At 37.4% G+C, this 23,533-nt stretch overlaps 2 protein-coding genes across 2 annotated transcripts in view; both read right to left on the bottom strand.

Moving 5' to 3' along the window:
• LOC100890248 (dynein heavy chain domain-containing protein 1) overlaps positions 1 to 1,106 on the bottom strand; it is a 58,492-nt gene extending 57,386 nt beyond the window's left edge. The window contains exon 1 of the mRNA XM_030989800.1: positions 1,015 to 1,106. The gene's annotated coding sequence lies outside the window, so the exon portion shown is untranslated. The remainder of the gene's footprint in view (positions 1 to 1,014) is intronic.
• Positions 1,107 to 6,319: 5,213 nt separating this feature from the next.
• Positions 6,320 to 21,727, bottom strand: LOC115926060. Its single transcript, XM_030990402.1, has 9 exons — positions 21,251 to 21,727; positions 19,505 to 19,657; positions 17,745 to 17,908; positions 16,568 to 16,698; positions 15,467 to 15,560; positions 14,210 to 14,551; positions 13,454 to 13,628; positions 11,810 to 11,943; positions 6,320 to 10,949 (listed from the first exon to the last, which is right to left on the bottom strand). The coding sequence occupies exons 1-9, from the start codon at positions 21,342 to 21,344 to the stop codon at positions 10,695 to 10,697; spliced, it is 1,542 nt and encodes a 513-aa protein (XP_030846262.1). The 5' UTR covers positions 21,345 to 21,727; the 3' UTR covers positions 6,320 to 10,694.
• Between the last annotated feature and the right edge of the window lie 1,806 nt (positions 21,728 to 23,533).

Genomic DNA, 23,533 nt, shown 5'->3' with positions numbered 1-23,533 from the left:
GTTGACTCAGCACAAACACAGCAGAGCCAAGGAGCTTTCACCAAACATGTAGGATGTTAAATGCGCGATTGCGAACTCTTGGGCGCAAAATCACGGTGAAACCACACATGCCATGCCTGCAGTCACTGCATTAACACTTCAACTTTAATCAAAGTAGGGTGTCTGAACGATTTTATAATTTTCCCTTTGCGATCGTTTTTCACCATTACTGTATGGTTGGATAATTGAGAAAAAAACATTTAAACTCAGAATAATACATTTCAAATTTCAAAACTTATCAATGTTTCTATCTAGGGTCTATATAGCCCCCCCCCCCCCAAAAAAAAAACAAACAAACAAACAAACAAACAAAAACAAAAACAAACAAAGCATAAGCAATATTCATCCAATTTTTGTCGGAATCAACTAGAGACTAGTCACTAGGGATAAGGAAAGGTGCCTTTAACAAACAGATATCGGCAAGGTGTCGATGTGTCGCCCTTGCTTTTTCATCATCCCACTAAAGAGTCTCACCCTCACTCTGAGTCTGACTCTCACTTCTCACTCTGACTCTAGATCTAGTAGTACTAGTACTATAGCTGTAGACTAGTCTGAGTAGTCACAAGTGAGTACTTGCATATACAAACGAGTGGTCTCCCAAACCACAATATAGCCACAAGGATCACATCTAACGAGTTAGCTCAGGATTTTTAAACATAAACACAACCACGCCGCACAGCTGCAGCTCAGCTCAGCGGAGCTTCAACTTCTACCGGTATCCGCGGAACGGCAACGCCTATCGCACCGGGGCGCAAGGCGATTGGGGCAGCGCACGATCCGGTGATTGCATCTGAGCTGAGCTGAGCTGAGCCACTCCAGCAAAGCATAGAGAGTCAATGCCAATGCGTATTGTACGCGGCTAGGAAATTAAATAGCACAATATGACTCGATGCTCTCAATAAAATCTGAGATATGACATCGACGAAATATGAACAAGGATTGGAATTACATATTGAGAAAATTAATAACACTCACATTCACAAACTCTGAATGATGAACGGCTCTGTGCGGTACGAGAGAACAGCTTGCCGTTGTCAAGTCGCCATTTGTCGTTGCGATTCCTTTTTGTAAAGCGCCCCTTTCGTACGTCTGACGTGCAGTATGTATGCTTGATCTCTGATAGAGCGGAGGAAGAAGAATAACAAGTAGATTGATTGATTGATTTTTATTCGACAAGCTTCCAACATACAACAATATACAATAATAACAGATAAAAAAAAGTCAGCTTGAACAGGATAACCCACGAAAGCTCGAGAGCTTATTTCCAGTGGGGTCCCTTACAGACATGTATAAAATTAATAAGTTAAAATAGTAGCTCGTTTCGTATCATAAGTTGTCCAAAATAACTTATGTATGAAATCCTGTAGGATGTTACGGACACATTTTATACATATACATGCTTTTCTTTGATGCAATATATATTTTATAAGTATTCAGCGCTCAAAATACACGGGGGCGATGGGCGATTCGCCCCCGTGAGCTCCATAATCGCCCCCAATCAGGTTGTCCACGGGGGCGATTGCAAAATTAAAAATCGCCTCCGTGGAATTATAAAATAAAGATTTTCAGTGAATTGAAAAATATTGAAAAGGATGCAATTCATAGTTGTACTCGATAATTCTCACTTAACATATTCTCCCTCTCTCTCTCTCTTTCCCTGTCTTGCATAAAGAAAATATGAAAATAATATTTTGCCTTGATTAAGAAAAATTGAAAATTTTATCAGTATTAAACAGGGAGAAGGAAAGGGGAGGAAATTAATCAAAACAAACATTGAAGAATTCAATTCAGTGTTCTTTCGTGATGCATAAGAATGAAAGTACATTAGAAGGTGAAATAATAAATTGAAGTGCGATGATAAATCAATTCTTTCACGTTGATTGATTGAATAAAAAATAATGAAACAATATGGTCTGAAGGTCATATATCTTTGAATATTAGAAAGTTTCATCCACCATCGTGTTGTTGAACACTAATTTTAATGCGGTGACTTGTCGGTTACGAGCAGAAGGTCATATCAGGCTTCTATATTCTATAATACTATCAACAGATATCTGGATAGAGACACTTCGTCACATCAAGCTACGAAAAAGTATATCATCATCTCACAGAATTCTACTCGAACACCGCATCAAAATTCTTTTCACCCTTTTTTTTTCTTCTTCCTCTTTTTTGGTCCCTTCTAGCTCTCCTTTTTTCCTTTTCCTTCCTTCTCTCTCTTTTTTGTTAGCGGGGGCGGGGGGAGGCAAAGGCCTTTTGCCCCACCCCATCCGCAACTTGTTGGCGGGAAAATTGCAACTGCATGATATTTCCCTTCTTTTCTTTACTTCTTCCTCAATTTTCCTTCTCTTTATCTCCTCTTCAGTGACTGGTCCCTCAGAAACTAGTGCTAATCCAGTCACAGAGAAATCATGATTTCAACTGATGCCTGTCAGTGCATTGTAAATTTGATTTTTCTTCAAATTTAATTTTAAAATCTTTTCATATTTGATAAATATGGTGCATTGGCATATGGGCTATGGTTGGAGCGTTGGATGCGTTGATCAGCGTTGGTGTATTATGTGGATTTATCATATTCATATTCTGAATATTTTCAGCGAATTGAATAATATTGAAAAGGATGCAATTCATAGTTGTACTCGATAATTCTCACTTAACAAATTCTCACTCTCTCAGGCTCTCCCTCTCTCTCTCTCTCTCTCTCTCTCTCTCTCTCTCTCTCTTTCCCTGTCTTGCATAAAGAAAATATAAAAATAATATTTTGCCTTGATTAAGAAAAATTGAAAATTTTATCAGTATTAAACAGGGAGAAGAAAAGGGGAGGAAATTAATCAAAACAAACATTGAAGAATCCAATTCAGTGTTCTTTCGTGATGCATAAGAATGAAAGTACATTAGAAGGTGAAATAATAAATTGAAGTGCGATGATAAATCAATTCTTTCACGTTGATTGATTGAATAAAAAATAATGAAACAATATGGTCTGAAGGTCATATATCTTTGAATATTAGAAAGTTTCATCCACCATCGTGTTGTTGAACACTAATTTTAATGCGGTGACTTGTCGGTTACGAGCAGAAGGTCATATCAGGCTTCTATATTCTATAATACTATCAACAGATATCTGGATAGAGACACTTCGTCACATCAAGCTACGAAAAAGTATATCATCATCTCACAGAATTCTACTCGAACACCGCATCAAAATTCTTTTCACCCTTTTTTTTTCTTCTTCCTCTTTTTTGGTCCCTTCTAGCTCTCCTTTTTTCCTTTTCCTTCCTTCTCTCTCTTTTTTGTTAGCGGGGGCGGGGGGAGGCAAAGGCCTTTTGACCCACCCCCATCCGCAACTTGTTGGCGGGAAAATTGCAACTGCATGATATCCCCCTTCTTTTCTTTACTTCTTCCTCAATTTTCCTTCCCTTTATCTCCTCTTTTCCCTTTTTCTTTCCGTTTCCTTCCTTCCTTCTCTCTTATTTTGTTTTATTGGGGGAGGCAAAAGCCTGGGAGGCAAGGCCCTTTCACCCGGCCCCCCCCCCCCCGATCTCCTTCTTCCCCCTTTTCATTTCTTCTTCCTCTTCTTTCTTTCCCTTTCTCTCCTTTTTCCCTTTCCCTCTTTTCCTTCTCTCTCTCTCTCTCTCTCTCTCTCTCTCTCTCTCTCTTTTGCGGAAGGGGGGGGGGAAGGGGCAAGGCCCGCTCACCCCCGCTGGATCCGCGCCTGCATCTACCTTATATCTACTAACGTCAGACCATAATAATGGATCCAGAAGATTGATTGACCTGGTCTCAGTGACGGGTAAACTTTTTTTTTCTCAATTACTTAATTGGTCTAACCATGAAAACCGTCTAATTTTACTTTAGATTTTCAAACAGTAACAGTTACGACCTAAATTAGGCCTAAGGCCAAGGGCTGTACTCTACATTTTAATAACAAATTAACGTTAACGTTAGACTTAACTTAAACTGTTGTTTCTCTGTGATACAAGTGGGAAAGGAACACTTCTTTTTTCAAAAAAAGAAAGAAGAAAATTCCCCCTTTTTTTCCCCCTTCTTTTTTCCCAGGCCCCCCCCCCCCCCTGGATCCGCCACTGATCACGGGGATAAAATTATACATCTATGTAACAAGTAAATTTCTAAGAGGGAGAATGCCGACTTAAATAAATGATAATGATAAAATACCAAGGAATTTAGGAGTTTCATGGGTACCAATCCAATGGAAATTTGTATTAAAATAAGAGCCCCCGTCAGCACTAAAAGAGCCCTCGTGAGAAGGTTCACGGGTTTTTGTTTTGATTTTTTGGAAGAGCCCCCGTGGACAAAAATTTAATTTGAGCCCTGTAAGTATTCCATTTGCTTTTTTTCTGCCATCATTGTTGTTGCTGCTTATCTTGAGGCTAGCAGAGAATATCTTTTCAAATCCTCATTACCAAGTCTCTTGGATAGGACTTAAAGGGATGTCCACCCTTTCAATAGAAGCAGAAAAATCTGACGAACAGAAAACATAAGTTGTTCTATGTAGTTCCAGGGGTGGCCCCGTTGGGATATTTTTTCTTCTTCTCCATCTCTTTTGTTCACTATTAAACATTGAAAGAAGCCTAATTTAGTCATAATAACAAGAAAGAAGCATAACTATTTAGACAATTAAGGAAGTTGAAAGTAGACATTTTTTTTTAATGATATAACGAAGGAAAGCATGAGGAAAGAAGGAAGAACAGAATGAGAAGGATAACAACTTAAGAAAAGAAAAAGAAGAATAAAGACAAGGATAAGAATTAGAAATAAGGAAAAGGAAGAACAATAAAATAACAAAAGGAAGAAAAGGAAAAAAAAGGTTAATACAGTACATGTAGCATAATCAAGATGAGCCTCTTATAAGACATACGCATGGAAACCATACATATTTGAAAATACGAAAATACGAAAAGAAGATGTACTTCATTATTTTAAGAAGTAACTCTAAAATGATAAATGTATCTCGTCTAGGACCTTACAAGACTTGCTCAGTGAGACCGAAAGACAATATGTGTGGAAAAAAAACTTCCTAATGGTGTCCTTGAATATTATGTCAGTGGTGGATCCAGGGAGGCCCGGGGAGCCCCGACCCCCACCCCTGGGAAAAAAAAGTGTAAAAACACGTTAACTTTACCTTTTTTTGGAGATGGGCCCCCTCCCCTGGCGCTCAAGGGGGGGGGGGGGAGTGCGATTTTTCAAATTTTCGAGGGCCCCCAAAAAAATTTAGTGCTCACTACCACCCCCCCCCCCCCCCCTCTAAAAATAAACAGATCCCAATGTTGGGTCGATTTCATCCCATCTATAATTCCCTGCCCATGCACCCAACTTTGTCGATAGGAAATAGTATGAATGGACATTGCAAAACACACACACTACAAACAAAAGTGACAAAAAGTCTCGTCTAGATGGGGTGTCAAGCCACGGGACCACATTGTTTTGGAAAGGATATCTAGATTTTCCTCTCTTTCCTTTTCTCCGCTTTTCATTCTTTCTTCTTACCTGTCTCTCTTCTCGCCTCTTCTATCTGACATCAATTTTCTTCGTTCAATTGTACAGTGTATCTACCATCTATCATGTATTAGCACACAGTTGTCTTTTTGGCATGCATAATAATGTTTCACATGTTATGTAACAATACTAAGCACAGGTGCAATAATAATAATTCCTACACTGCAAAAACAGTGGTGTTAAATTCAACACCATAGGTGTTAATATTAACACCATTCCGGTATCTATATCGGAAAACACCAGTTGGTGTTATTTAACACCAAGGTCTGGATTTGAATGATTCAATTCTACTCTTGGTGTTGCAATTCAATTCTATTTTTGGTGTTAATATAAAATCCTACACCATTTTCTGGTGTAACAATGAATCTGATTTCTGGTGTTATTTAACACCACCGCCTGGAATGAAATAATTTTAATTCTACTCTTGGTGTTGCACTTCAATTCTATTGTTGGTGTTATTTTACACCAATTCTAGAATTAAATAGTATAATTCTGCTCTTGGTGTTGCAATCCAATTCTATTTATGGTGTTAATATAAAATCCAGCACCATTCTTCGGTGTTGCAATAAATCCTATTTTTGGTGTTATATAACACTAAAGGTCTACTACTTTTCTACTCTTGGTATTGCAATTCAATGCTAGTCTCAGTGTTTAAAAAACTCAACACACCATTCTTTCAACACCAACAATTCATTCCAGCTCACTCCATCTTAACACATGCACAGAAAATATTCAAATACACACAAGAAGTGAAAAGAAACAATTTTTTTTCGTAAACAAAAACACATGGTGCTTGTTTAATCAATAAATTAAACAACTTGTTTTCATTCATGTTGAAATCAATGATGCTTAGCGTTTTTATCTTGTATGGTTCAACATTAAATCCTTTTGTCATGTATTCAAAATCTGTGACTCATTTGTCTGAATACAACAAAACACACTTTTTTAAATCATTCAAAATCTGTTATTATGAATCCACCCTTATAAGTAAAAAAAAAAGGATGAAACAAGTAACTAAAAATCATTCAAAATCTGTTATTATGAATCCACCCTTATAAGTAAAAAAAAAAAAGGATGAAACAAGTAACTAAAAATTTTCCAATATAAAAACTTTAAACAATGTCATAATTCCTTTCAAGGAATGAAAAATCAAAGTCGTTTCTAATAAATAGAAACTAAACAGGATGCAAAATGCATGTATAAATGAAGACAAAACAAAAAAAACAACAAACATTATGCTTCTACATCAGAGTGAATTATGTAGCTAATAAGAATTTTGACACATTTCACCTTGAATCCTAGTACATGCATGCTGAAGGAAAATATCACAGAATCTTTTTCATATGAAATATACAGAGTGCCCCCCCCCCAAAAAAAAAAACCTTGGAAACTGCTAGTATAATCTGCAGGCAGACTCTCGGCTTCGGTTTTTCGCAAGTTTCGTAGTGCATATTTCAGAGTCTGCAGTCAGAGACTACTTTCACTCATATCATGATCCCTTAAAGGGAGCATAACTGTATGTGTATATGTAGTCTCTAAATGCAGACTCTACATCGTGCACTATGCAAATTGCAAAACCGAAGCCAATGGTCTGTGCCCGCAGACTAATTATAGTATGACTTTAATTTCTTATGCTAGAACAATAGCAACACTAACAAATCTCATCCAGCAGTTTTGTTGAACAAGATTTTTTTACCACAGGCCTGCAACCATTGAGATTCAGGATGATTTAATTATTTCAGGGGATTTTTATCTCCTAGCTTCACTGCTTGTAAAGGGTTAAACAAATGTTTCAAAAACATTGAAAAAACACTATAAATTCTACATTCATTCTAATATAGGTGAACATTCTTTTACAGCTTTCTGTTTACAAACATATTCCATTTTACATCGTGCACTATGCAAATTGCAAAACCGAAGCCAATGGTCTGTGCTCGCAGACTAATTATAGTAAGGCTTTTTAATGTCTTATGCTAGGAAGCAGCCTTCAAGAACAATAGCAAAACTAACAAATCTTATCCAGCAGTTTTGTTTAACAAGATTTTTTTTTACCACAGGCCTGCAACCATTGAGATTCAGGATGATTTAATTATTTCAGGGGATTTTTATCTCCTTCACTGCTTGTAAAGGGTTAAACAAATGTTTCAAAAACATTAAAAAAACACTATAAATTCCACATTCATTCTAATATAGGTGAACATTCTTTTACAGCTTTCTGTTTACAAACATGTATTTCCCATTTTACTCCTGGGAGAAAAAATAAAAAAGTAAAATTATGCATTTCTATATCAACTAATTCGCTGCTCGTTTTTCCAACAGGATATAAACAACAACAACAAAAATCAGTCCATGCACTTCTAGTTCACTGGCTTTCATGCACAAACATCATAGAATTGTTTTTCTTGTAAGAAAAAAAAAGAAAATATACAACAGCTATTTGACTTCAATTTGGTTTCGAATTAACCAATTTAAAGATGTTAACAATTAAGAGTCCAAAATATTATTGATCAAAATTATTTTTAAAACCAATTGATACCACTAAGCAAAACCAGACATTAGCTTGAAAGCTTTAAATTACTTAAAAAGTACATGCCTTGGTGCTACATACTTCCTCGAGTCTGTCTTCGACAAAGTTGTCATCAAATCTAGTGGTTTGTAGTCAACAAGTTCCTTTTGATTCTTCACTACATGACAACGTGGAAAACTAAATTCTACTGCATAGGCATGATAGTGTGAATTGTAATACACTGTATCTAATTGGACAAGTACAAAAAATACAGTGCTATTGTGTACAATGATATGCTCTATTTGACCAAACAGAGGAAGCTCGCTAACATCATGGCAGACCAGAAGTGACAACTGATAATGTGTTCCATGTACTTTAACCCAGTTGGCATCAAATAATTCAGTAGAAAGATCCTCTACTTGGATTTGCTCTTGCACAATCTGTCCAATATTTTCATCTAAATCTGACAAAAGTAGTGAACTACCTGGCCCAACCTCCAGATATTCCAAAGGATGGTTTGACTGAAGATGGAACGTTAGTGCTGTCTGATGTTTTTTGGCAAGTGATTTACAAATGTTTTTGTAATTACGCACAGATTCTGCAACACGGCCAAAATAGTGATGTTTCGCTTCGTACCTCATACACCATACATGTATGAGTGGCCCAACTTCTCTCAAACACGTTGGATAATGCACCATAAAGTGGTGTTTTGGCAACAACCTTCTGTCAGGAAAGGTTTTCTGGAAATGTGTGTGATGTTCTTCAGTAAGAATAGACAATTGGGCTATCAAGCCTGCTGTCAATTGAGGAGCAAAAATAATGTCCATACAATCTAGTAATCTAAGTAGCAATTCCCAGTAGACATTTCCTTCTTCAATGTCTTGAGCAATTATGAATGGCAGATTTCGAATCAAGCACCATGCTTGCATAGCCTTCTGTCCAACATCATTCCTAGCTGACCTAAGTTTAATAAAGGATGGTTTGTTCTTGTTATCTGTACGGTTTAAGCAATGGCTGGCGACTCTCTGATTCAGTTCATCTTGGGACAAGAGGGGCGGTTGCCTTTCATATATGAAATACTCTAGAACAAGTTTCAGCTCATACTGAACTATGCCTTCCAAAAGATCATGCATTATATCTAGTGAAAAGTTTGCCAAGACATGAAAGTAAATACAATCATTCAATACAGTCTTTTGTTTCACTCCAAACACATGTGACTGGGTAGTTTGAGCTTCAGCTTCTTCTAAATGTTGCTCATAAGTCTGCCTGGTGCGCATATCCATTGAAACCTCTTTGAATTTGTTCTGTGCCTCTTCCTTACTTGTAACACATAATCGACAGTAATAATGAGCAGAAAAGCTCTCTACAAATCCCAGTAGGGAATTAGCACCAAGATTATCAGCACTTATTTGAGTAATGGTCCCCTTCTTCACAATTCCATTAGGGAGAGCAATGCCAACTGTTGACAGGATATTAATGTCTTTTACAATGTGCTTGAGAATAGCATTAAATCCATATTTCTTGGCATCTTCAGCATACCATAGAGCTATAAGATTGATATTGGAAAGATTGGAATTATACTTTGGTGGCAGATTTTTCAAAATGAAATATAAAGCACCTATCTTGTGAATTTTTGTTTTTGAACCAATGGGGTTCACAGTCTCGAAATCATCATAAAAACAGTGAATTTGGAGGGCATTCTCATCTTCATGGAAAAGAGGGGTTTTCTCAAATTGTGAACCATCACAATAATCTCTCATTACACCATCTGTGCTCTTATGGTCATGAGTAGCAAAATGCAATATATCTTTATTGCTTAAAAGCTGCTTCAAAGAATCTAAAATGGGAACGTAAACAAATGTATCTTCAATAGCAATCTGTTCATACTGCTTAGTTCTTTTATTGAGACGACTATCATATCGGATGCCTAACTTGATTTCTTGTGGTTCAACAAGTCCAATTGATTCACAATACTTTGTCCGCTTATATTCTGAATTCAAATTTTCAAAGGGCTTTTCAAGCATAGCAAAATGTGTTTGAATCTCCTTATAAGCCTCGGATTCTATAGGCAGCTTATGTTTTAAGAAAGCAGCTGTAACGGCTGCCGATGCACTTTTTACTACATCACCTACAATCGCACTGGTTGTTTCTACTACATCATTTACAACTTTTCCAGAGTTTGCACTATTTGCTGAAAATTTTGAAATTACATTTACACACTGCCTGTTCAAGGTATCTACAGATAAAATGTCATCTTCATATACATCCTGATCTTCAACAATCTCATCATTATTAATATTGTATTCTTGAAGACTTTCAAGACTTTCTTCAGGAAAGTCACTCACTTTATCATTTTCATTAGACTGCTCTTTATTATCTGGAAAATCGGTTTTAAGGTGAGTCTGCAAATGTCCCCGAAATCCTCGAAAAGTATGAAATGTTCTCGCACAAGCTCCCTGCCCACAGGTCAATACTTCTTTACCATCTTCAATAACTCCATGTTTCAATCTCAAATGTTGAACCAATTTGGGTATTGCAAACTGTTTGTGGCATTTGAAGCAAATCATGGTGCTAACAATTTCGATCTAATTTCACGTACTCTTGGTGTTTCCCGGGACACTCCGATATCGATTTAAAAAATGGCAGTCTGGACAAAAGTCCAGAACTGCCGCAGAGACAAGCAGTACTGCAGGCCAAAGACAAAGTGGGTCTTGAAGAGTAAATCTACTGCTGCTTCGACCGTGCGTGCCGAACATGGAATGGCCTTGTGATCCACAATGATCATGTAGTTGGTGATTCGGGCCTTGGAATTGCCAATTGCCAGAAGGAACGGTTGACTCTTGGTCTCTTTTGTGTTGTCGAGGAATGCTTGAATACTCCCTCCTGTCTGTGTTGAAAACAAATTATTTGTATAGAATGTAACTAGCACTCAACGCATTTCAATACTCAACGCATTTCAATGAACAACATATTTCGATCAACATTTTTAAAAGACAGCCTTACATGTAGTACTGGGGGAAATTGTGTTTTTACAAAAGGGTTATTGGACAATAATGTAGGACATAAAACCAAATCAAATTTACATCAAAGAAAAGAATTGGAATTGGTCCATCAAATGATATAACATCAAAATATCAGATGATATTTTTTGTAATGAAATACAATTTTTCTTACCCTGTAGAGGGGTAAAAATGCAAGTACTTTCAAAGCTTGTTTTATGTATATGATTAAAAAGGGTCTTTCTAATGTGGTCAAGACATTTCAACTTCCACAAAAGGAGTACGAAAAATAAAGATACTGCAATTTCTGCACTATTATTAACTTGCAGCAAATTTGTGGCATGAAATATTCCTTTTCATTTATTGATTCTCCATGTAGGGCTGTGAAAATCAAAGGCAACATGCCTGATATATCACACAAGTTGTTACTATGTTTTCATACACAACATGTTCCTAGTATTTGTTTGCAAATCTTGATGTCTACTGTTCTAGTTTATTTTACTCCGACCAATTTCAAGGCGGGTGAAGTTTTTGAATAGGCCTAAATTTCTCGAGCACCTTCTCTGTCCAAATCAGTCTAAGCCTCTTCATGTAAGAGATCATAAACCAATATAATTGTTCTCTTTGAACACACATCACGATGCTTTCTGAAACTTTTTTTTTAATGCAGCAAGAATGTGTTTTATGTGACAGGGTATTACCGGTACTTAATATTTACAGTTCTCTTTCGTAATGAAAAGCTAAATACCTTCTGAAATTGAATAACCCTCGAGAGAGCTGAAGAAATGGACACTTTTGCTGACGCAGCTTTGGACTTCCCTTGGCTTGCAGGAGGCAATAGGCACAAGAGGAGGAGGATAGCAGATGTGCTGGAATTCCATCCTGTGCATTACAAAATGAAAATGGTTATTATTAAACAGGCTTACATGTTGATCAAGGTGAAAAATAGAAGTTAAATGTACCAAAATAATTACAAACTGACCTGCTAAAATTTGAATCAAAATAGCCTGTAACAAGAAACTATTATAAGAAATAAGTATATAGTCGAGGACTTATCAATATTATAGCCAAAGCATGCAAGTGGCTGTTAATGCAGTTTAGGGGTACTAAACCAAAAATCCAATTGATGCCAGCTTGGCACCCTTGGAGAAATTTTACTGACACTTATAGCAACGCCTTCTTCTTCTTTCTTATGAGAATTTATACAAAGGGGGATGGGAAAAAAGAAATCAATAGGAAAATAATAAACGGGATATTTATGCATGGGAGAAGGCAACATTCATGGCAAAGCACCTAACCTAGATTGTTCTCTGTTGACACATATATAACAAACTCTTTAGTAGCATAAGTTCATGTTTTTTTTTTTACAATTTTTTTCTTGTTCTACTGAATTTAACATGCTTCTACCCAATTTGACATCCTTTTCATGATTAAATCACAAAAATTGCATCAATACTGGAATCAAATGTTGCAATTAACAATTTATCAAATATGTCCCCTATGGGCCACCATATTTTTCAAAGTTAACTAATGAAGAAAAACAAAAATATCATGATTTTCTGAATTCTAAAGCATTTATCTTCAAATAAAGACAGAGTAAACACAAGCAAGCTGCTAATATGTAAATGCAGGGTCCTGTGGGGTCGATTCAAGTTCATATTATAAGATAATAAGCCATGCATATCATATCTGAGGAAGAAAAATAACAAAGTGAACATATAAACATGATGCTTTGTTTCAAAACAGAAGCTCATTCTATTTCAAAAGTAATGATTGGCAATGTGATAATCCTTATAAAGATTCCACAATGGGCCATGCAACAAACTTTTTTCTTCATAATTATATAAATTTCTTCTTCATAATTATATAATTAATATAATAAAAGAATTATGGAGAGCATGTTCCAACTACAAATAACTTTGCCAAGTGGGCATGTAATGTAATTTTTTGTAATTCTCATTGCAACAAGAGTCCACATTATTTGAGATGCCCAATAACCCTACTGTATCCCAGCCTTCCAGATAAATATAATTTGTTGGAGGAGTTGACAAAAAAAAGGGGGGGGGGAATTGTTTTAATTGGGATGGGTCATTTTTTGTGATTTCAGCATACTTGTCCCTTAATATACATTTTTAATGAGACTGCAAGCTCTTTGGTGGAATTCTCAATGGTGGTTTAAGACCAAGGTCTAAACTTGGTTCAAAACCATGGATTGGATTAGATTTGCATGTATTCTAAAACTTGTCCAATGAACATGCTTGTGTGAAGCACATATATGCTCAAATTTAAACTAACCTATCAATGGTTTATCCATGGTCTCAAATAAACCACCATCAAGAATTCCACCCTTTATGACATCGGAGGGTGCATTCAAGGGAATGTGCAAAAATACCTTCTTTATTTTGATCAGAACTGTCATAAGATGACAGAAGCTCCATCACTGTCAAGTTTCCTTTCTGCTTCAGAAGTTGTCTTGCAAGTGTAACAACCTTGGGCTTCAACTCGGGCCATTTGGTCAGGAAACGCGAGTGATTTTCAGGAAAAAGTTTCCGAAAATCTACCTCAATCTGCAAGAATACATGTAAAAGGAAAACGGGGAAAAGAGAGAAAAAATAAACTATGCATAATTTTACAGTATAGATACCCCAGTTAGACTAAATCAGCAATATAATAAGGTACCGTCAAAGCTCAGACCCCCATATATACACACCCCAGATCCAGGAAAAGGGGATTCTTCAAATATTTATCTGAATAGCAACCACTAAGAAGTACTTTTGAAGGTCTCTCTACACAAAATCCATACATGAATGAAACTTGCTGGACCTTTGAAATAGATTAGATTTGCTAGATATCACTCATGTTGATGCTCACTGTCCAAAGGTACATGACAACCAGTAATGGTGATTGTTCACCAACAGACAGTCACATGCGGTAAATACAGATACAGATTGAAGGATAAAACTGGCAGAATCTTCGGACTGATATTTTCAAAATCTCAAACATATATAATAAAACAGAGAAATATGAATTTGATGCCTCAGTGCCAAGTAATAATTCTGATGCTTTAATTCCCATACACATAATTTTGTTGCCTTAGGCCTGAGAGGCTAAATCAAGAATTAGGAGTAAATTTTTTTGTAACACTTACCAAACCTGGAACAGTTTCAAAAGGAAACTGTTCCAAAATATCCGATGCGGAGCGTCCGTCCCTGACCATATGCTGTCTAACAGGAAAAGTGGATTTCATCTTTTCAACAACCAGGGTAGAATCACGTTCTAATGTTGGACAGTGTCGTAACCAGTTGAGGTCTTCATCATAGGTGCAGCCTGGAGCAGATTCTTGGTCACCTTCTCGGACCTTCCCAGGACCACCATCTCTGCTTGATGGCTTGGGTAATGGGTTGGATGTCTTCTCCTCTGTTGTGCGGTTAACATTTTTTATTCTAGCAGCCAGGAATCCCGTGTTACTTCTTGCATCAAAATAAGCTTCCTAAAGTGAAAGAACGAGATGAATCTTTGACCGCGTGGTTGAAAATGTATGTATAAGCTTTTTGTTGATAATATTAACCTTGAAATGATGCACAAAATGATGTGATGAGAAATTGTAGTTTTCAAAGAAATTTTAGCAAAGTAGCATTAGTGTCATATAATGCAAGCATCTTGACTTTGATACAAGGAAGCAGCCATCACTCTGCCCCACTTCAAGAAAAAAAGAGTTTTGAGTGGTTGTGAAGGAGAGTAGAATGGTATCATACATTTCTTATTGGATATTGTGCCAAAGATGGTGGAGTGTGACCTACACAAGATAAAATTAAAAAAAAAAAATTCTTCTCAGAATATAATTTAGAGAGATTTTGAGGGTATTTTTATCTTATCAGAGTATCATAAGTTTTCTTTTGATTAATGGAATGCAATACCTTCTTATCAGAGAGGACCATGCAGGGCCCATATTCAATTAAATACTTCAGTCAGAAAAATAAATATTTTTTCTTAGATTTTTGCTCGGATAAAATACTTTGCAGATTTTGGTATTCAATTCATAAATTTGGCTAAGTATTTTACTTTAAATTTAAGACACCTCTAGAGGAGACTTAAGCCAAAGCATTTACAAATTTAACTGGTAGATGAAGGCTTACATGTATGTGCGCAGTCACTCTCAGCTGCGGAGAATTATGAAGTAGCGCATTTTTGGTGCAATGTGTTGATTGCGCATCATTTGGTCACAAAATCGTGATGTCACAATGCCTCTCAATAAGTATTTTACTTAAATTTTGACTTACTAAAGTAAAATGCTAAGAACTGAATTGAATACAAAATAAGTAAATACCTTAGCCAAAATACTTAGTAAAAAAACTTACTTAGTCAAAGTATTTATTTGAATATGGGCCCAGATTATAATACTTACATGACCTGTGCTAGTAAACGGATCCTTGAGTCTTGGAAACAGATTCACTATCCCCATGGCATATTTGGTTTTCATAGCTGCTTTTGGATGTTTGCTGTGAAATAAGAAAGCACATCTCCTGTATGAGAATTACAGTCATATGGACTCATGACTGGCTCTATTAAAACAGAACTTAGTATGTTGATAACAAGTAGCATACCCCTAGTGGTCTCGTCTGCATCATATAATTTGCTATAGTTTAGTATTTTTTTATTACTTTAAAATCTCAAAATATCACATGGTTAGTTCATAATACATTTATAAAGTGAGGCCTCATGACGATGAGGCCGCTAACATCTACGGCATTAATCTATTTTAACGTAATGACCCAAAAATGTCACTCACAAGACTGGTAATACCTGATAACCATCATGTGCAAATCACATTTAAAACTAGATGAATCTTCGACCACGCACGGTCAAAATTTAAGCCTCTGCCATCATGCGATCAGAAAGATATTATTGCTTGTTCCATGCCATTGGAAATCCGAAACATTTTGGGTGATTTTACAAATTTTGGGCACTATGAACTTTGACCCCGTGAACCCAAAATCTTCTTCCTCCCATGCTAATACATAATTGAGCTAGGTTTGAAAGAAATTAGTTCAATTTGTCTGAAGTTATAGCAATATCGAGCTTTTTTCGGGTAATTTTTTACAATTTTTGTTTGGCCCTGTGACCTTTGCCCTTTGACCCCCTAAACCCCAAATCTAATCAGTTCATCCTCACATGTATATAAATACTTGTGTCAAGTTTGGTAAAAATCCGTCCAGTAGTTCTGAAGTTATCGTGGTAACAAGTTTCCGACGGACGGACGCACGGACGGACACACGGACGCACGGACGGAAGGACGGACGGACAACCCCGAAAACATAATGCCTCCGGCACCACCTGACGGTGGCGGAGGCATAAAAAATGAATATTTTGAAAAATGATTTTGAAGAGACAACAAATTCCTTTAAAGTTGACCATGTTACCTCAGTTTCTTTTCACATAATTGGTAGTACCTGATAATTATTATGTGCATTTACACAATCATAAAAGAAAATTTGCTGGCACTTACCCATAGTGTTCTTGCATGTGGGCTACCAAAAGGTTAATCATCTGCCGTCTAGTTTTATCTTGAAGTGCTCCAGTCAATTCATACTCTCGGAGAATGGCATCACCTCTGTGCCGCAAAATTTCTTGTACAAACTGCAAACAGGTAAATCATCCCATTAAGTCATAAATAAACATATTGAGTTTATAATGCACTTTCAGGCACTTTAATTCATACTGACCTTTCTAAGGGCACGAAATTTTATGAATGACTATGAATTTATATAGGTACATTATGATATTAAAATTGATATATGGCCAATAATCATAAATTCTAAATAATAATATATTTATTTATAGAGCTTGAAATAGTTTAAATATTGTTAAATACACACTCCCACAAACACCCCAAACACACATATGCACACACGCACATACACACACACGAGGGGACACATGAGGCTACAGGTAAATTTGTGTTTATTGTAATGCGAGTTCCTTCTACTTAATATAGACATGCAAGCCCAATGCCATGGGGAGACCGTCTAAAGTGCCCTGAACAGTGTTCATTACTTTCATATCCACAAACAATACAGCAGGAAACTATTCTATGTTTGGGATCATCATGAACACTACAATAAAGGTTATGTAACAATCGATGCATCTCATCTTCAACTTTTTAATTTTGATATTAGTCCTTTTCCTTGATACCCTCAGAGGTCTATATGGAACCAGATCATGAGATGTATTATTCGATGATTATTTACCTCATTTCTCTTTCCCATTTCTAAAACATTTCATAAAATTTGGCAATTCAATTTAAACCTCTAGACATAATATCATTTGTTTGAAATCATACCACCCATTGGAAGAAAATGAAACTGTAAAAGTTTATGGAAAACTTATGACAGATGACGAAGCAAAAAAGATGGCCAATATCTTACAGGAGTCGTCAGCTTAGATGTACCAAAAAAGAAATCAAATTAGTTGCCTAATGTTAACCTATACCATTACAAAAACCTTACTACAGGAAATATTAATTTACAATGTTAGTTCTAACTACACTAGATGTATTTTTTTTCTCCCAATATCATTTTCAATTTTAAATAATATGAAATCCGTATAGGTGATGAGTCCCTTATATTATGTTGATTATGATAGCTGAGATTGAAATGAAGCAAACAATTTTTTCTTAACCTTACCTCACAAGAGTTGTCAGTGATTGCACCTGATTCACTGAGGGCATTTAATCGTGGCCTCTTTCTACTGGAGCAAAAACTTGAATCAGATTCTGAGCTACTCAGGGAAGAGGAGCTGGTATCCACCTTGATAGTGTCTGCACTTGTGATGCTATGTACATCTGAACCTTTAATAAAGAAAAAAAGATATAAAGCCATGAGCACTGTTAAAAAACAATGAATACTGGCATCTTAAACTTTGGTAGAATTGAATACAGTTGGGCCTCCTTTATCCCCACACTTGGGATCAGCACTAACATGCATAAGGGAATCCTATATTCAAAACATGCAGTTGCCGAGTTTGAATGAATGCATGTTTCTGATCATGAAAAATTGAATTGAATGTGTAATAACAATGTTGGGAATAATGTATATAAGTAACCCAAATAGTTTGCGATATTACGAGTATGCTTGAAATCTTTGTTGGTTCCGCTAATTATTTGAGTAAAATAGGCAAATTCTCAAGTGATCTGGATAAAGGAGACTGGATAAGGGAGGTCCAACTGCATATAAATTTCTATTAGTCTAAAACCATCAGAAACCAGCTAAGTTATATTGGTCTGACACATTTGTTAATTTTATAATACTTGAGCATTTTTTAATGGACAATTTGTTAATTGATGCATTCATTCATGTCTAAGTGAATTATAATACTAGCATTTAGAAATGTTCAATTACTTTTCCATTGGACTGTTCCCAATGAAACCAATAGGTCTGTCCAATATAATCCAACAGAATTCTTTCATGATGGTTTTCTATAAGTATAAGACTAACAGAAAGAAATTGTTGGATTCCTATTATTGGATCAGCAAAAATTTTCTGATGGATTTCTAATGGACCAACAGAAGTATGTGTTGGATTTCTATTGGAGCAATATAACCTTTCTGCTGGTTTCTATGGGTCCTTTATTTCCCTTTCCCTATTGAAACCATTAAACTTATTGGTTTCTATGGGTCCAATAGCCCTCACCTCGTGCTATCACACAAAGCAAACAGAATCAAAATCAGATGAGAAATGGCATAGGAGTGGCCTTTTGTAGGATTTTGAAGCAAAAGGTCAAAGATCATACACAGACACGCACAGAAACACACAAGTATGGCGCCCGTTTCACAGTCCCCTCCTCAAATTTGTTCGGTGGGGTCACAATTTAAATTAAAGACATTTTTTTTTTAAATGCAAGTTTGCATTGTTAAAAAATTCAATTTGTAAGAATCTGTAATTTTTATAATCTTTAGACTTCGAATTTAGATCATTGACCGCCCACAAATCACGGCTCTTGTGGCAAGGTTACGTCATCAAAAAAGGGTAGGTTTTTTTTTCCTCCACCAAGTTTTGAGACCTGTGCCTGTAATTTGAACTGCACATTCATTTATTGCTTATGAAAAGCAAAATGTTAATTCCCTAGACTCTATACAGCATACAAGCCTACACTGTACCTGCTACCAGACGAACGCTGACTCATTTTAACATGCATGCACATACAATGATCAGTGGCGGATCCAGCAGGGGGCGCACCCGGCATGTGCCCCCTCTATATTTTGAGAATTACCTCGTGAACATACACATTACTAAGGTTAAATTGTGATCTGCGCCCCCTCTTTATTTTTAATATGCTCTTTGCACCCCTCTAACTCTATTTTAAAATCCTGAATCCGCTACTGATGATATCACATTTAGCAGGGATTTGCAATTTTGTATTATAATGCACTTTATCCAAAACTTACCAGACCATTCTTCATCTTCTTTTAGCACCATGAGGCTGACTGTGGGATTGCTGGTCACCACATCTCCTAGTACGTCATCGTCTATACCAAACCCTTCTTGTTCATCCACAAGTACGAGATCTTCCCCATCCCTTATGTGGAATTTTCTTCTGACTGTAGGAGAGATTAAATAAATGAGAATAAATATCACAGTGCACTTTTCAGTTTCTTACAGATTGATGGCTCAGTCATAATAAACGAATGCTGCAAAAACTGCTGCTACAAGCCCAACTGTGCTATAGTATACAAATAACGCACGTCCCAGAGTGCAATAGCGGTGAATGCAGTACGCGCGAGGTTTCTTTATATTGGTGCCGCTCTGTGCAACAAGCCGCTTGCGGCGAGTTGACAGTGCGAACCATCTGAAGAAACCGAGCGAACACTGCATTTACGTTTCGCACAACAGGGTCAAGTGCGTTATTTGTTTTATAAAATAGCGACACAAACAGCAACAAACAAAAGTTTAGATCTTAAGTATACGAGAGTTCGATCTAGATCTAGAGTTATGTTGGTTCTAGAAATAAAATGAGGGTCTAAGACCTTGCAGGCTTACCAAAAAGTCTACAGGATTCATTGTTTGATTAAAAATAAAATGCATAGGGTGTCTAGAGACGAGTCTACATCAGACAGCTGAAATTCCTGGCTTCATTATAAAATCCAAAAGTCAAAACGGGTCTAAATCCAAGGCAAAAGTAAAACAAAAATTTGCTTTCTAATAATACCCCGCTCTAGCTAGAGCTAACGCGTACGCTGCGCTGGGGATCATGGTGGATCTTGGAGCGTACAATATTAGCTACGCGTAGCCTATAGCCTACAATGCACTCGAGGGAGCGTACTAGTACTACGCGTACGCGCGCGCACTGGATCCCCATGGTCACGCGTACGCACCGTGCAATATAACTTTTTACTGCGCTTTTTCTGCACTCATTTCTGCAAAATCGTGCTTGCATCAAAAATTTGTCAATGCCATGTGACGCGTATTGACCAATCACGATGCTTAAAATACTAGGCTAGATCTAGAGCCATTTTATAATACACCCTAAAACTGTTAAATGGGACATCAAGCTCAACCGGGGGTGGAGTTTGGACTGTTGTGTGCGCTACAAATAGTCTAGATCTAGATCTAGATCTAGAGATTGAATTTCCATGTTTATTATTTTTGCATTTTTTTTATTACATGAATGGGGTAGATCTAGTCTAGATCTAACGTTAGATCTAGATCTAGATATCTAGGCCTAATGTCAATGCAGATCTAACGTTAGAACTCTAGATCTAACTGTTAGGCCTAGAAATCTAGAGTCTAGATCTAGTCTAGACTTCTAGATCTAGATCTAGATCTAGCCTAGACCTGATATTTTTGCAAAAACCCAGGATTAGGCCCTAGACTAGGTCTAGATCTACTGATTTTTCCTTTACATTTTGAAACAAATATGTATTAAATAACAATATATAGACCTAGATCTATCATGAATGTTTGCCCTTTGGAGTATTTATCAATGATAATTTTTCAGAAATCCATAAAATATTAAATGGCATCATGCTGACCGGATACCCAACCCGGCCGGACAGCCAAGGCATAGTAGGCCTAGACCTCTAGGCCTGGGCTACCCAACGACAGGCGCGGCTAGCGCCAGCTGACGAACACGTAATACTATAGGCTAGATCTATAAAAGTTTATAACAAACAAGAACCATGATGTACACTTACTGAGTTCAAAGAATCCTACTGTGTCTTCTGGATCTATAGGCAGGTATTTTCTAATACTTCGATCCGCTGAACAGACCCTGACGCTTAATGGCATGGTTGCATGCACTTCGATCACTTCACATCTAGAATCTAGGCCTAATTTGAAGAATTACTACTCCAGAATCAAGACTTCAAGTCAGTGCCAGTGAAATTCTCTAGCCACATGCTCTCGTCTAGCTGTGCGCGCGCAGCTGCAGAGGCGCATATCGGATCATATGACAACTTTCGTCCAATGATTTTCGTCGAATTCTCTAGCTTATGCGCATGTGCGATTTTATAACACCAAATATGACACCATCAGCCTGTAATTGAATATTTTCACACCGTTGGTGTTATTTTTCGCCAATCGGACATGAAATGAACACCAAGGGTGTTGATATTTTTCTATTCCATGCTGGTGTTGAATATTTAACACCCTGGTTTTTGCAGTGTATTACAAAGCAATGTTTTGAATGAAATTGTATATGGATCATCTCACACTGAACTGTTCCTCTCTTCAATTCTCTCTCTCTCTCTCTCTCTCTCCCTCTGTGTCTCTCTTTCTGACTCTCATGTTCCTTCTCTCTCTCCCACTCTTTCTCTCTCCATATTGCTTTGTGTAACCCTGAAAACCATTAGTTTTTGCATAAAAAGAGGAAATGATTTGCTGACACAAAACTAGAAATTTGTTTTTCCGTGCCAACAAATAACCTCCGTATAATCCCGAAGACCATTAGTTTTTGCATGAAAAGAGGAAATGATTTTTTCACACAAAACTAGAAATTTGTTTTCCGTGCAAACAAATAACCTCCGTATAACACCCTCCATTGCACCCAGTTTTGTTCTCTCGCCACCTTTTCACATCTTCTCAACATTATGGTCTTGCTTTCCTATCTGTTTTATCCGTTTTTCAGTGCGATTCTATTTTATCGTTGGAGCCATTGTAGGCAGGCATGACCAGTCAGACCGCAGCGTGCGCGATAATGAGGCTAAACGCTGATTTTTATTCAGCGTCTCTTTGGTTATCTCGTACATTCACGTGTGCTGAAATTCACGAGATTTTCCGTGAGATTTGTAAGGGTGTACATGGCAGGCGCGGATCCAGGGGGGGGGGGGCCGAGCGTGCCTTGGCCCCCCCCCCCCCCCCGCAAAAAAAAAAAAAAAAAAAAAAAGGAGAGAGAGAGAAGGAAAAGAAGGGAAAGAGGAGAGAAAGGAAAAAAAGAAGAGGAAGAAGAAAAGAAAAGAGGGAAGAAGGAGATCGGGGGGAAGGACTTGCCTCCCCCCTCCCCCCCCCCCCCCCAATACAACAAATAAAAGAGAGATAAGGAAGGGAAGGGAAAGTGAAAGAGGAGAGAAAGGGAAAGGAATAAAAAAGAGAATGAAGAAAGGTAAGGGATATCAGTTGCAATTTTCCCGCCAACAAGGTGTAGATCGGAGGGGGGGGGGGGGCACTGGCATACTGATAGGGGAGGGGGGGGGGTTGGAGAAATAAAATTCAAACGTGGTTTATTTATATTTCCATAACGGTGGTTAACAAATAATGCTGAAATGAGATAATTTTCCTCACTTCATGCGTTTGTTGGAAAATGACAAATTCCTAAATTTACAGCCAGGCAAGAAAATGCTTCTTTAAATGCCTACATTATCAGGGCCCGCGGAACGGCGGGGATCGGGATCCTCGAGCCCCTCCCCCACACTTTCTTTGAAAAAGTATATTAAAGAGAAATAGAAAGAAAGAGAGCGAGAAAGAAAAAATAGTTAACTGCCAGTGTCACATTATGATGGGGTATCAAAATATGCTCATCTGACCATGATTAAAATTAATGCCTAAAATCCTAAGGGCTCTGCCCCCTGGATTCCACCTAGGGCTCTAAGGCGGGCCCTTAGATGCTCATATGACGGTCATTTAATGCCTAAAACCCTGATTTCTGGGGGCTCTGCCCCCTGGACCCCACGCCAAATAGTGTCCTGCTAGTGTCACAAATAATAAGGTATCAAAAATGCTCATCTGACCGTAATTAAACGCCTAAAACCCCTGAGCTTCTGGGGGATCTGCCCCCTGGACCCAACCAAGAGCCCTTAGGCGGGCCCCTCGATACTCATCTGACCGTAATTGAGTGCCTAAAACCCTTAAAGATTCCGGGGCTCCGCCCCCTAAACCCCAAGCCAATTAGTGACCTGCCATTGTAACAATTAGGTATCAAAATAATGCTCATCTGACCGTAATTAAATGCCTGAACTCCTGAACTTCCGGGCTCTGCCCCC

Source organism: Strongylocentrotus purpuratus, unplaced genomic scaffold (genome assembly GCF_000002235.5).
Source record: "Strongylocentrotus purpuratus isolate Spur 01 unplaced genomic scaffold, Spur_5.0 spur5_scaffold_19, whole genome shotgun sequence".
NCBI classification, from domain to species: domain Eukaryota; kingdom Metazoa; phylum Echinodermata; class Echinoidea; order Camarodonta; family Strongylocentrotidae; genus Strongylocentrotus; species Strongylocentrotus purpuratus.
Note: the sequence above shows the minus strand (reverse complement) of the source record. Positions and strands in the feature narration are given on the sequence as shown.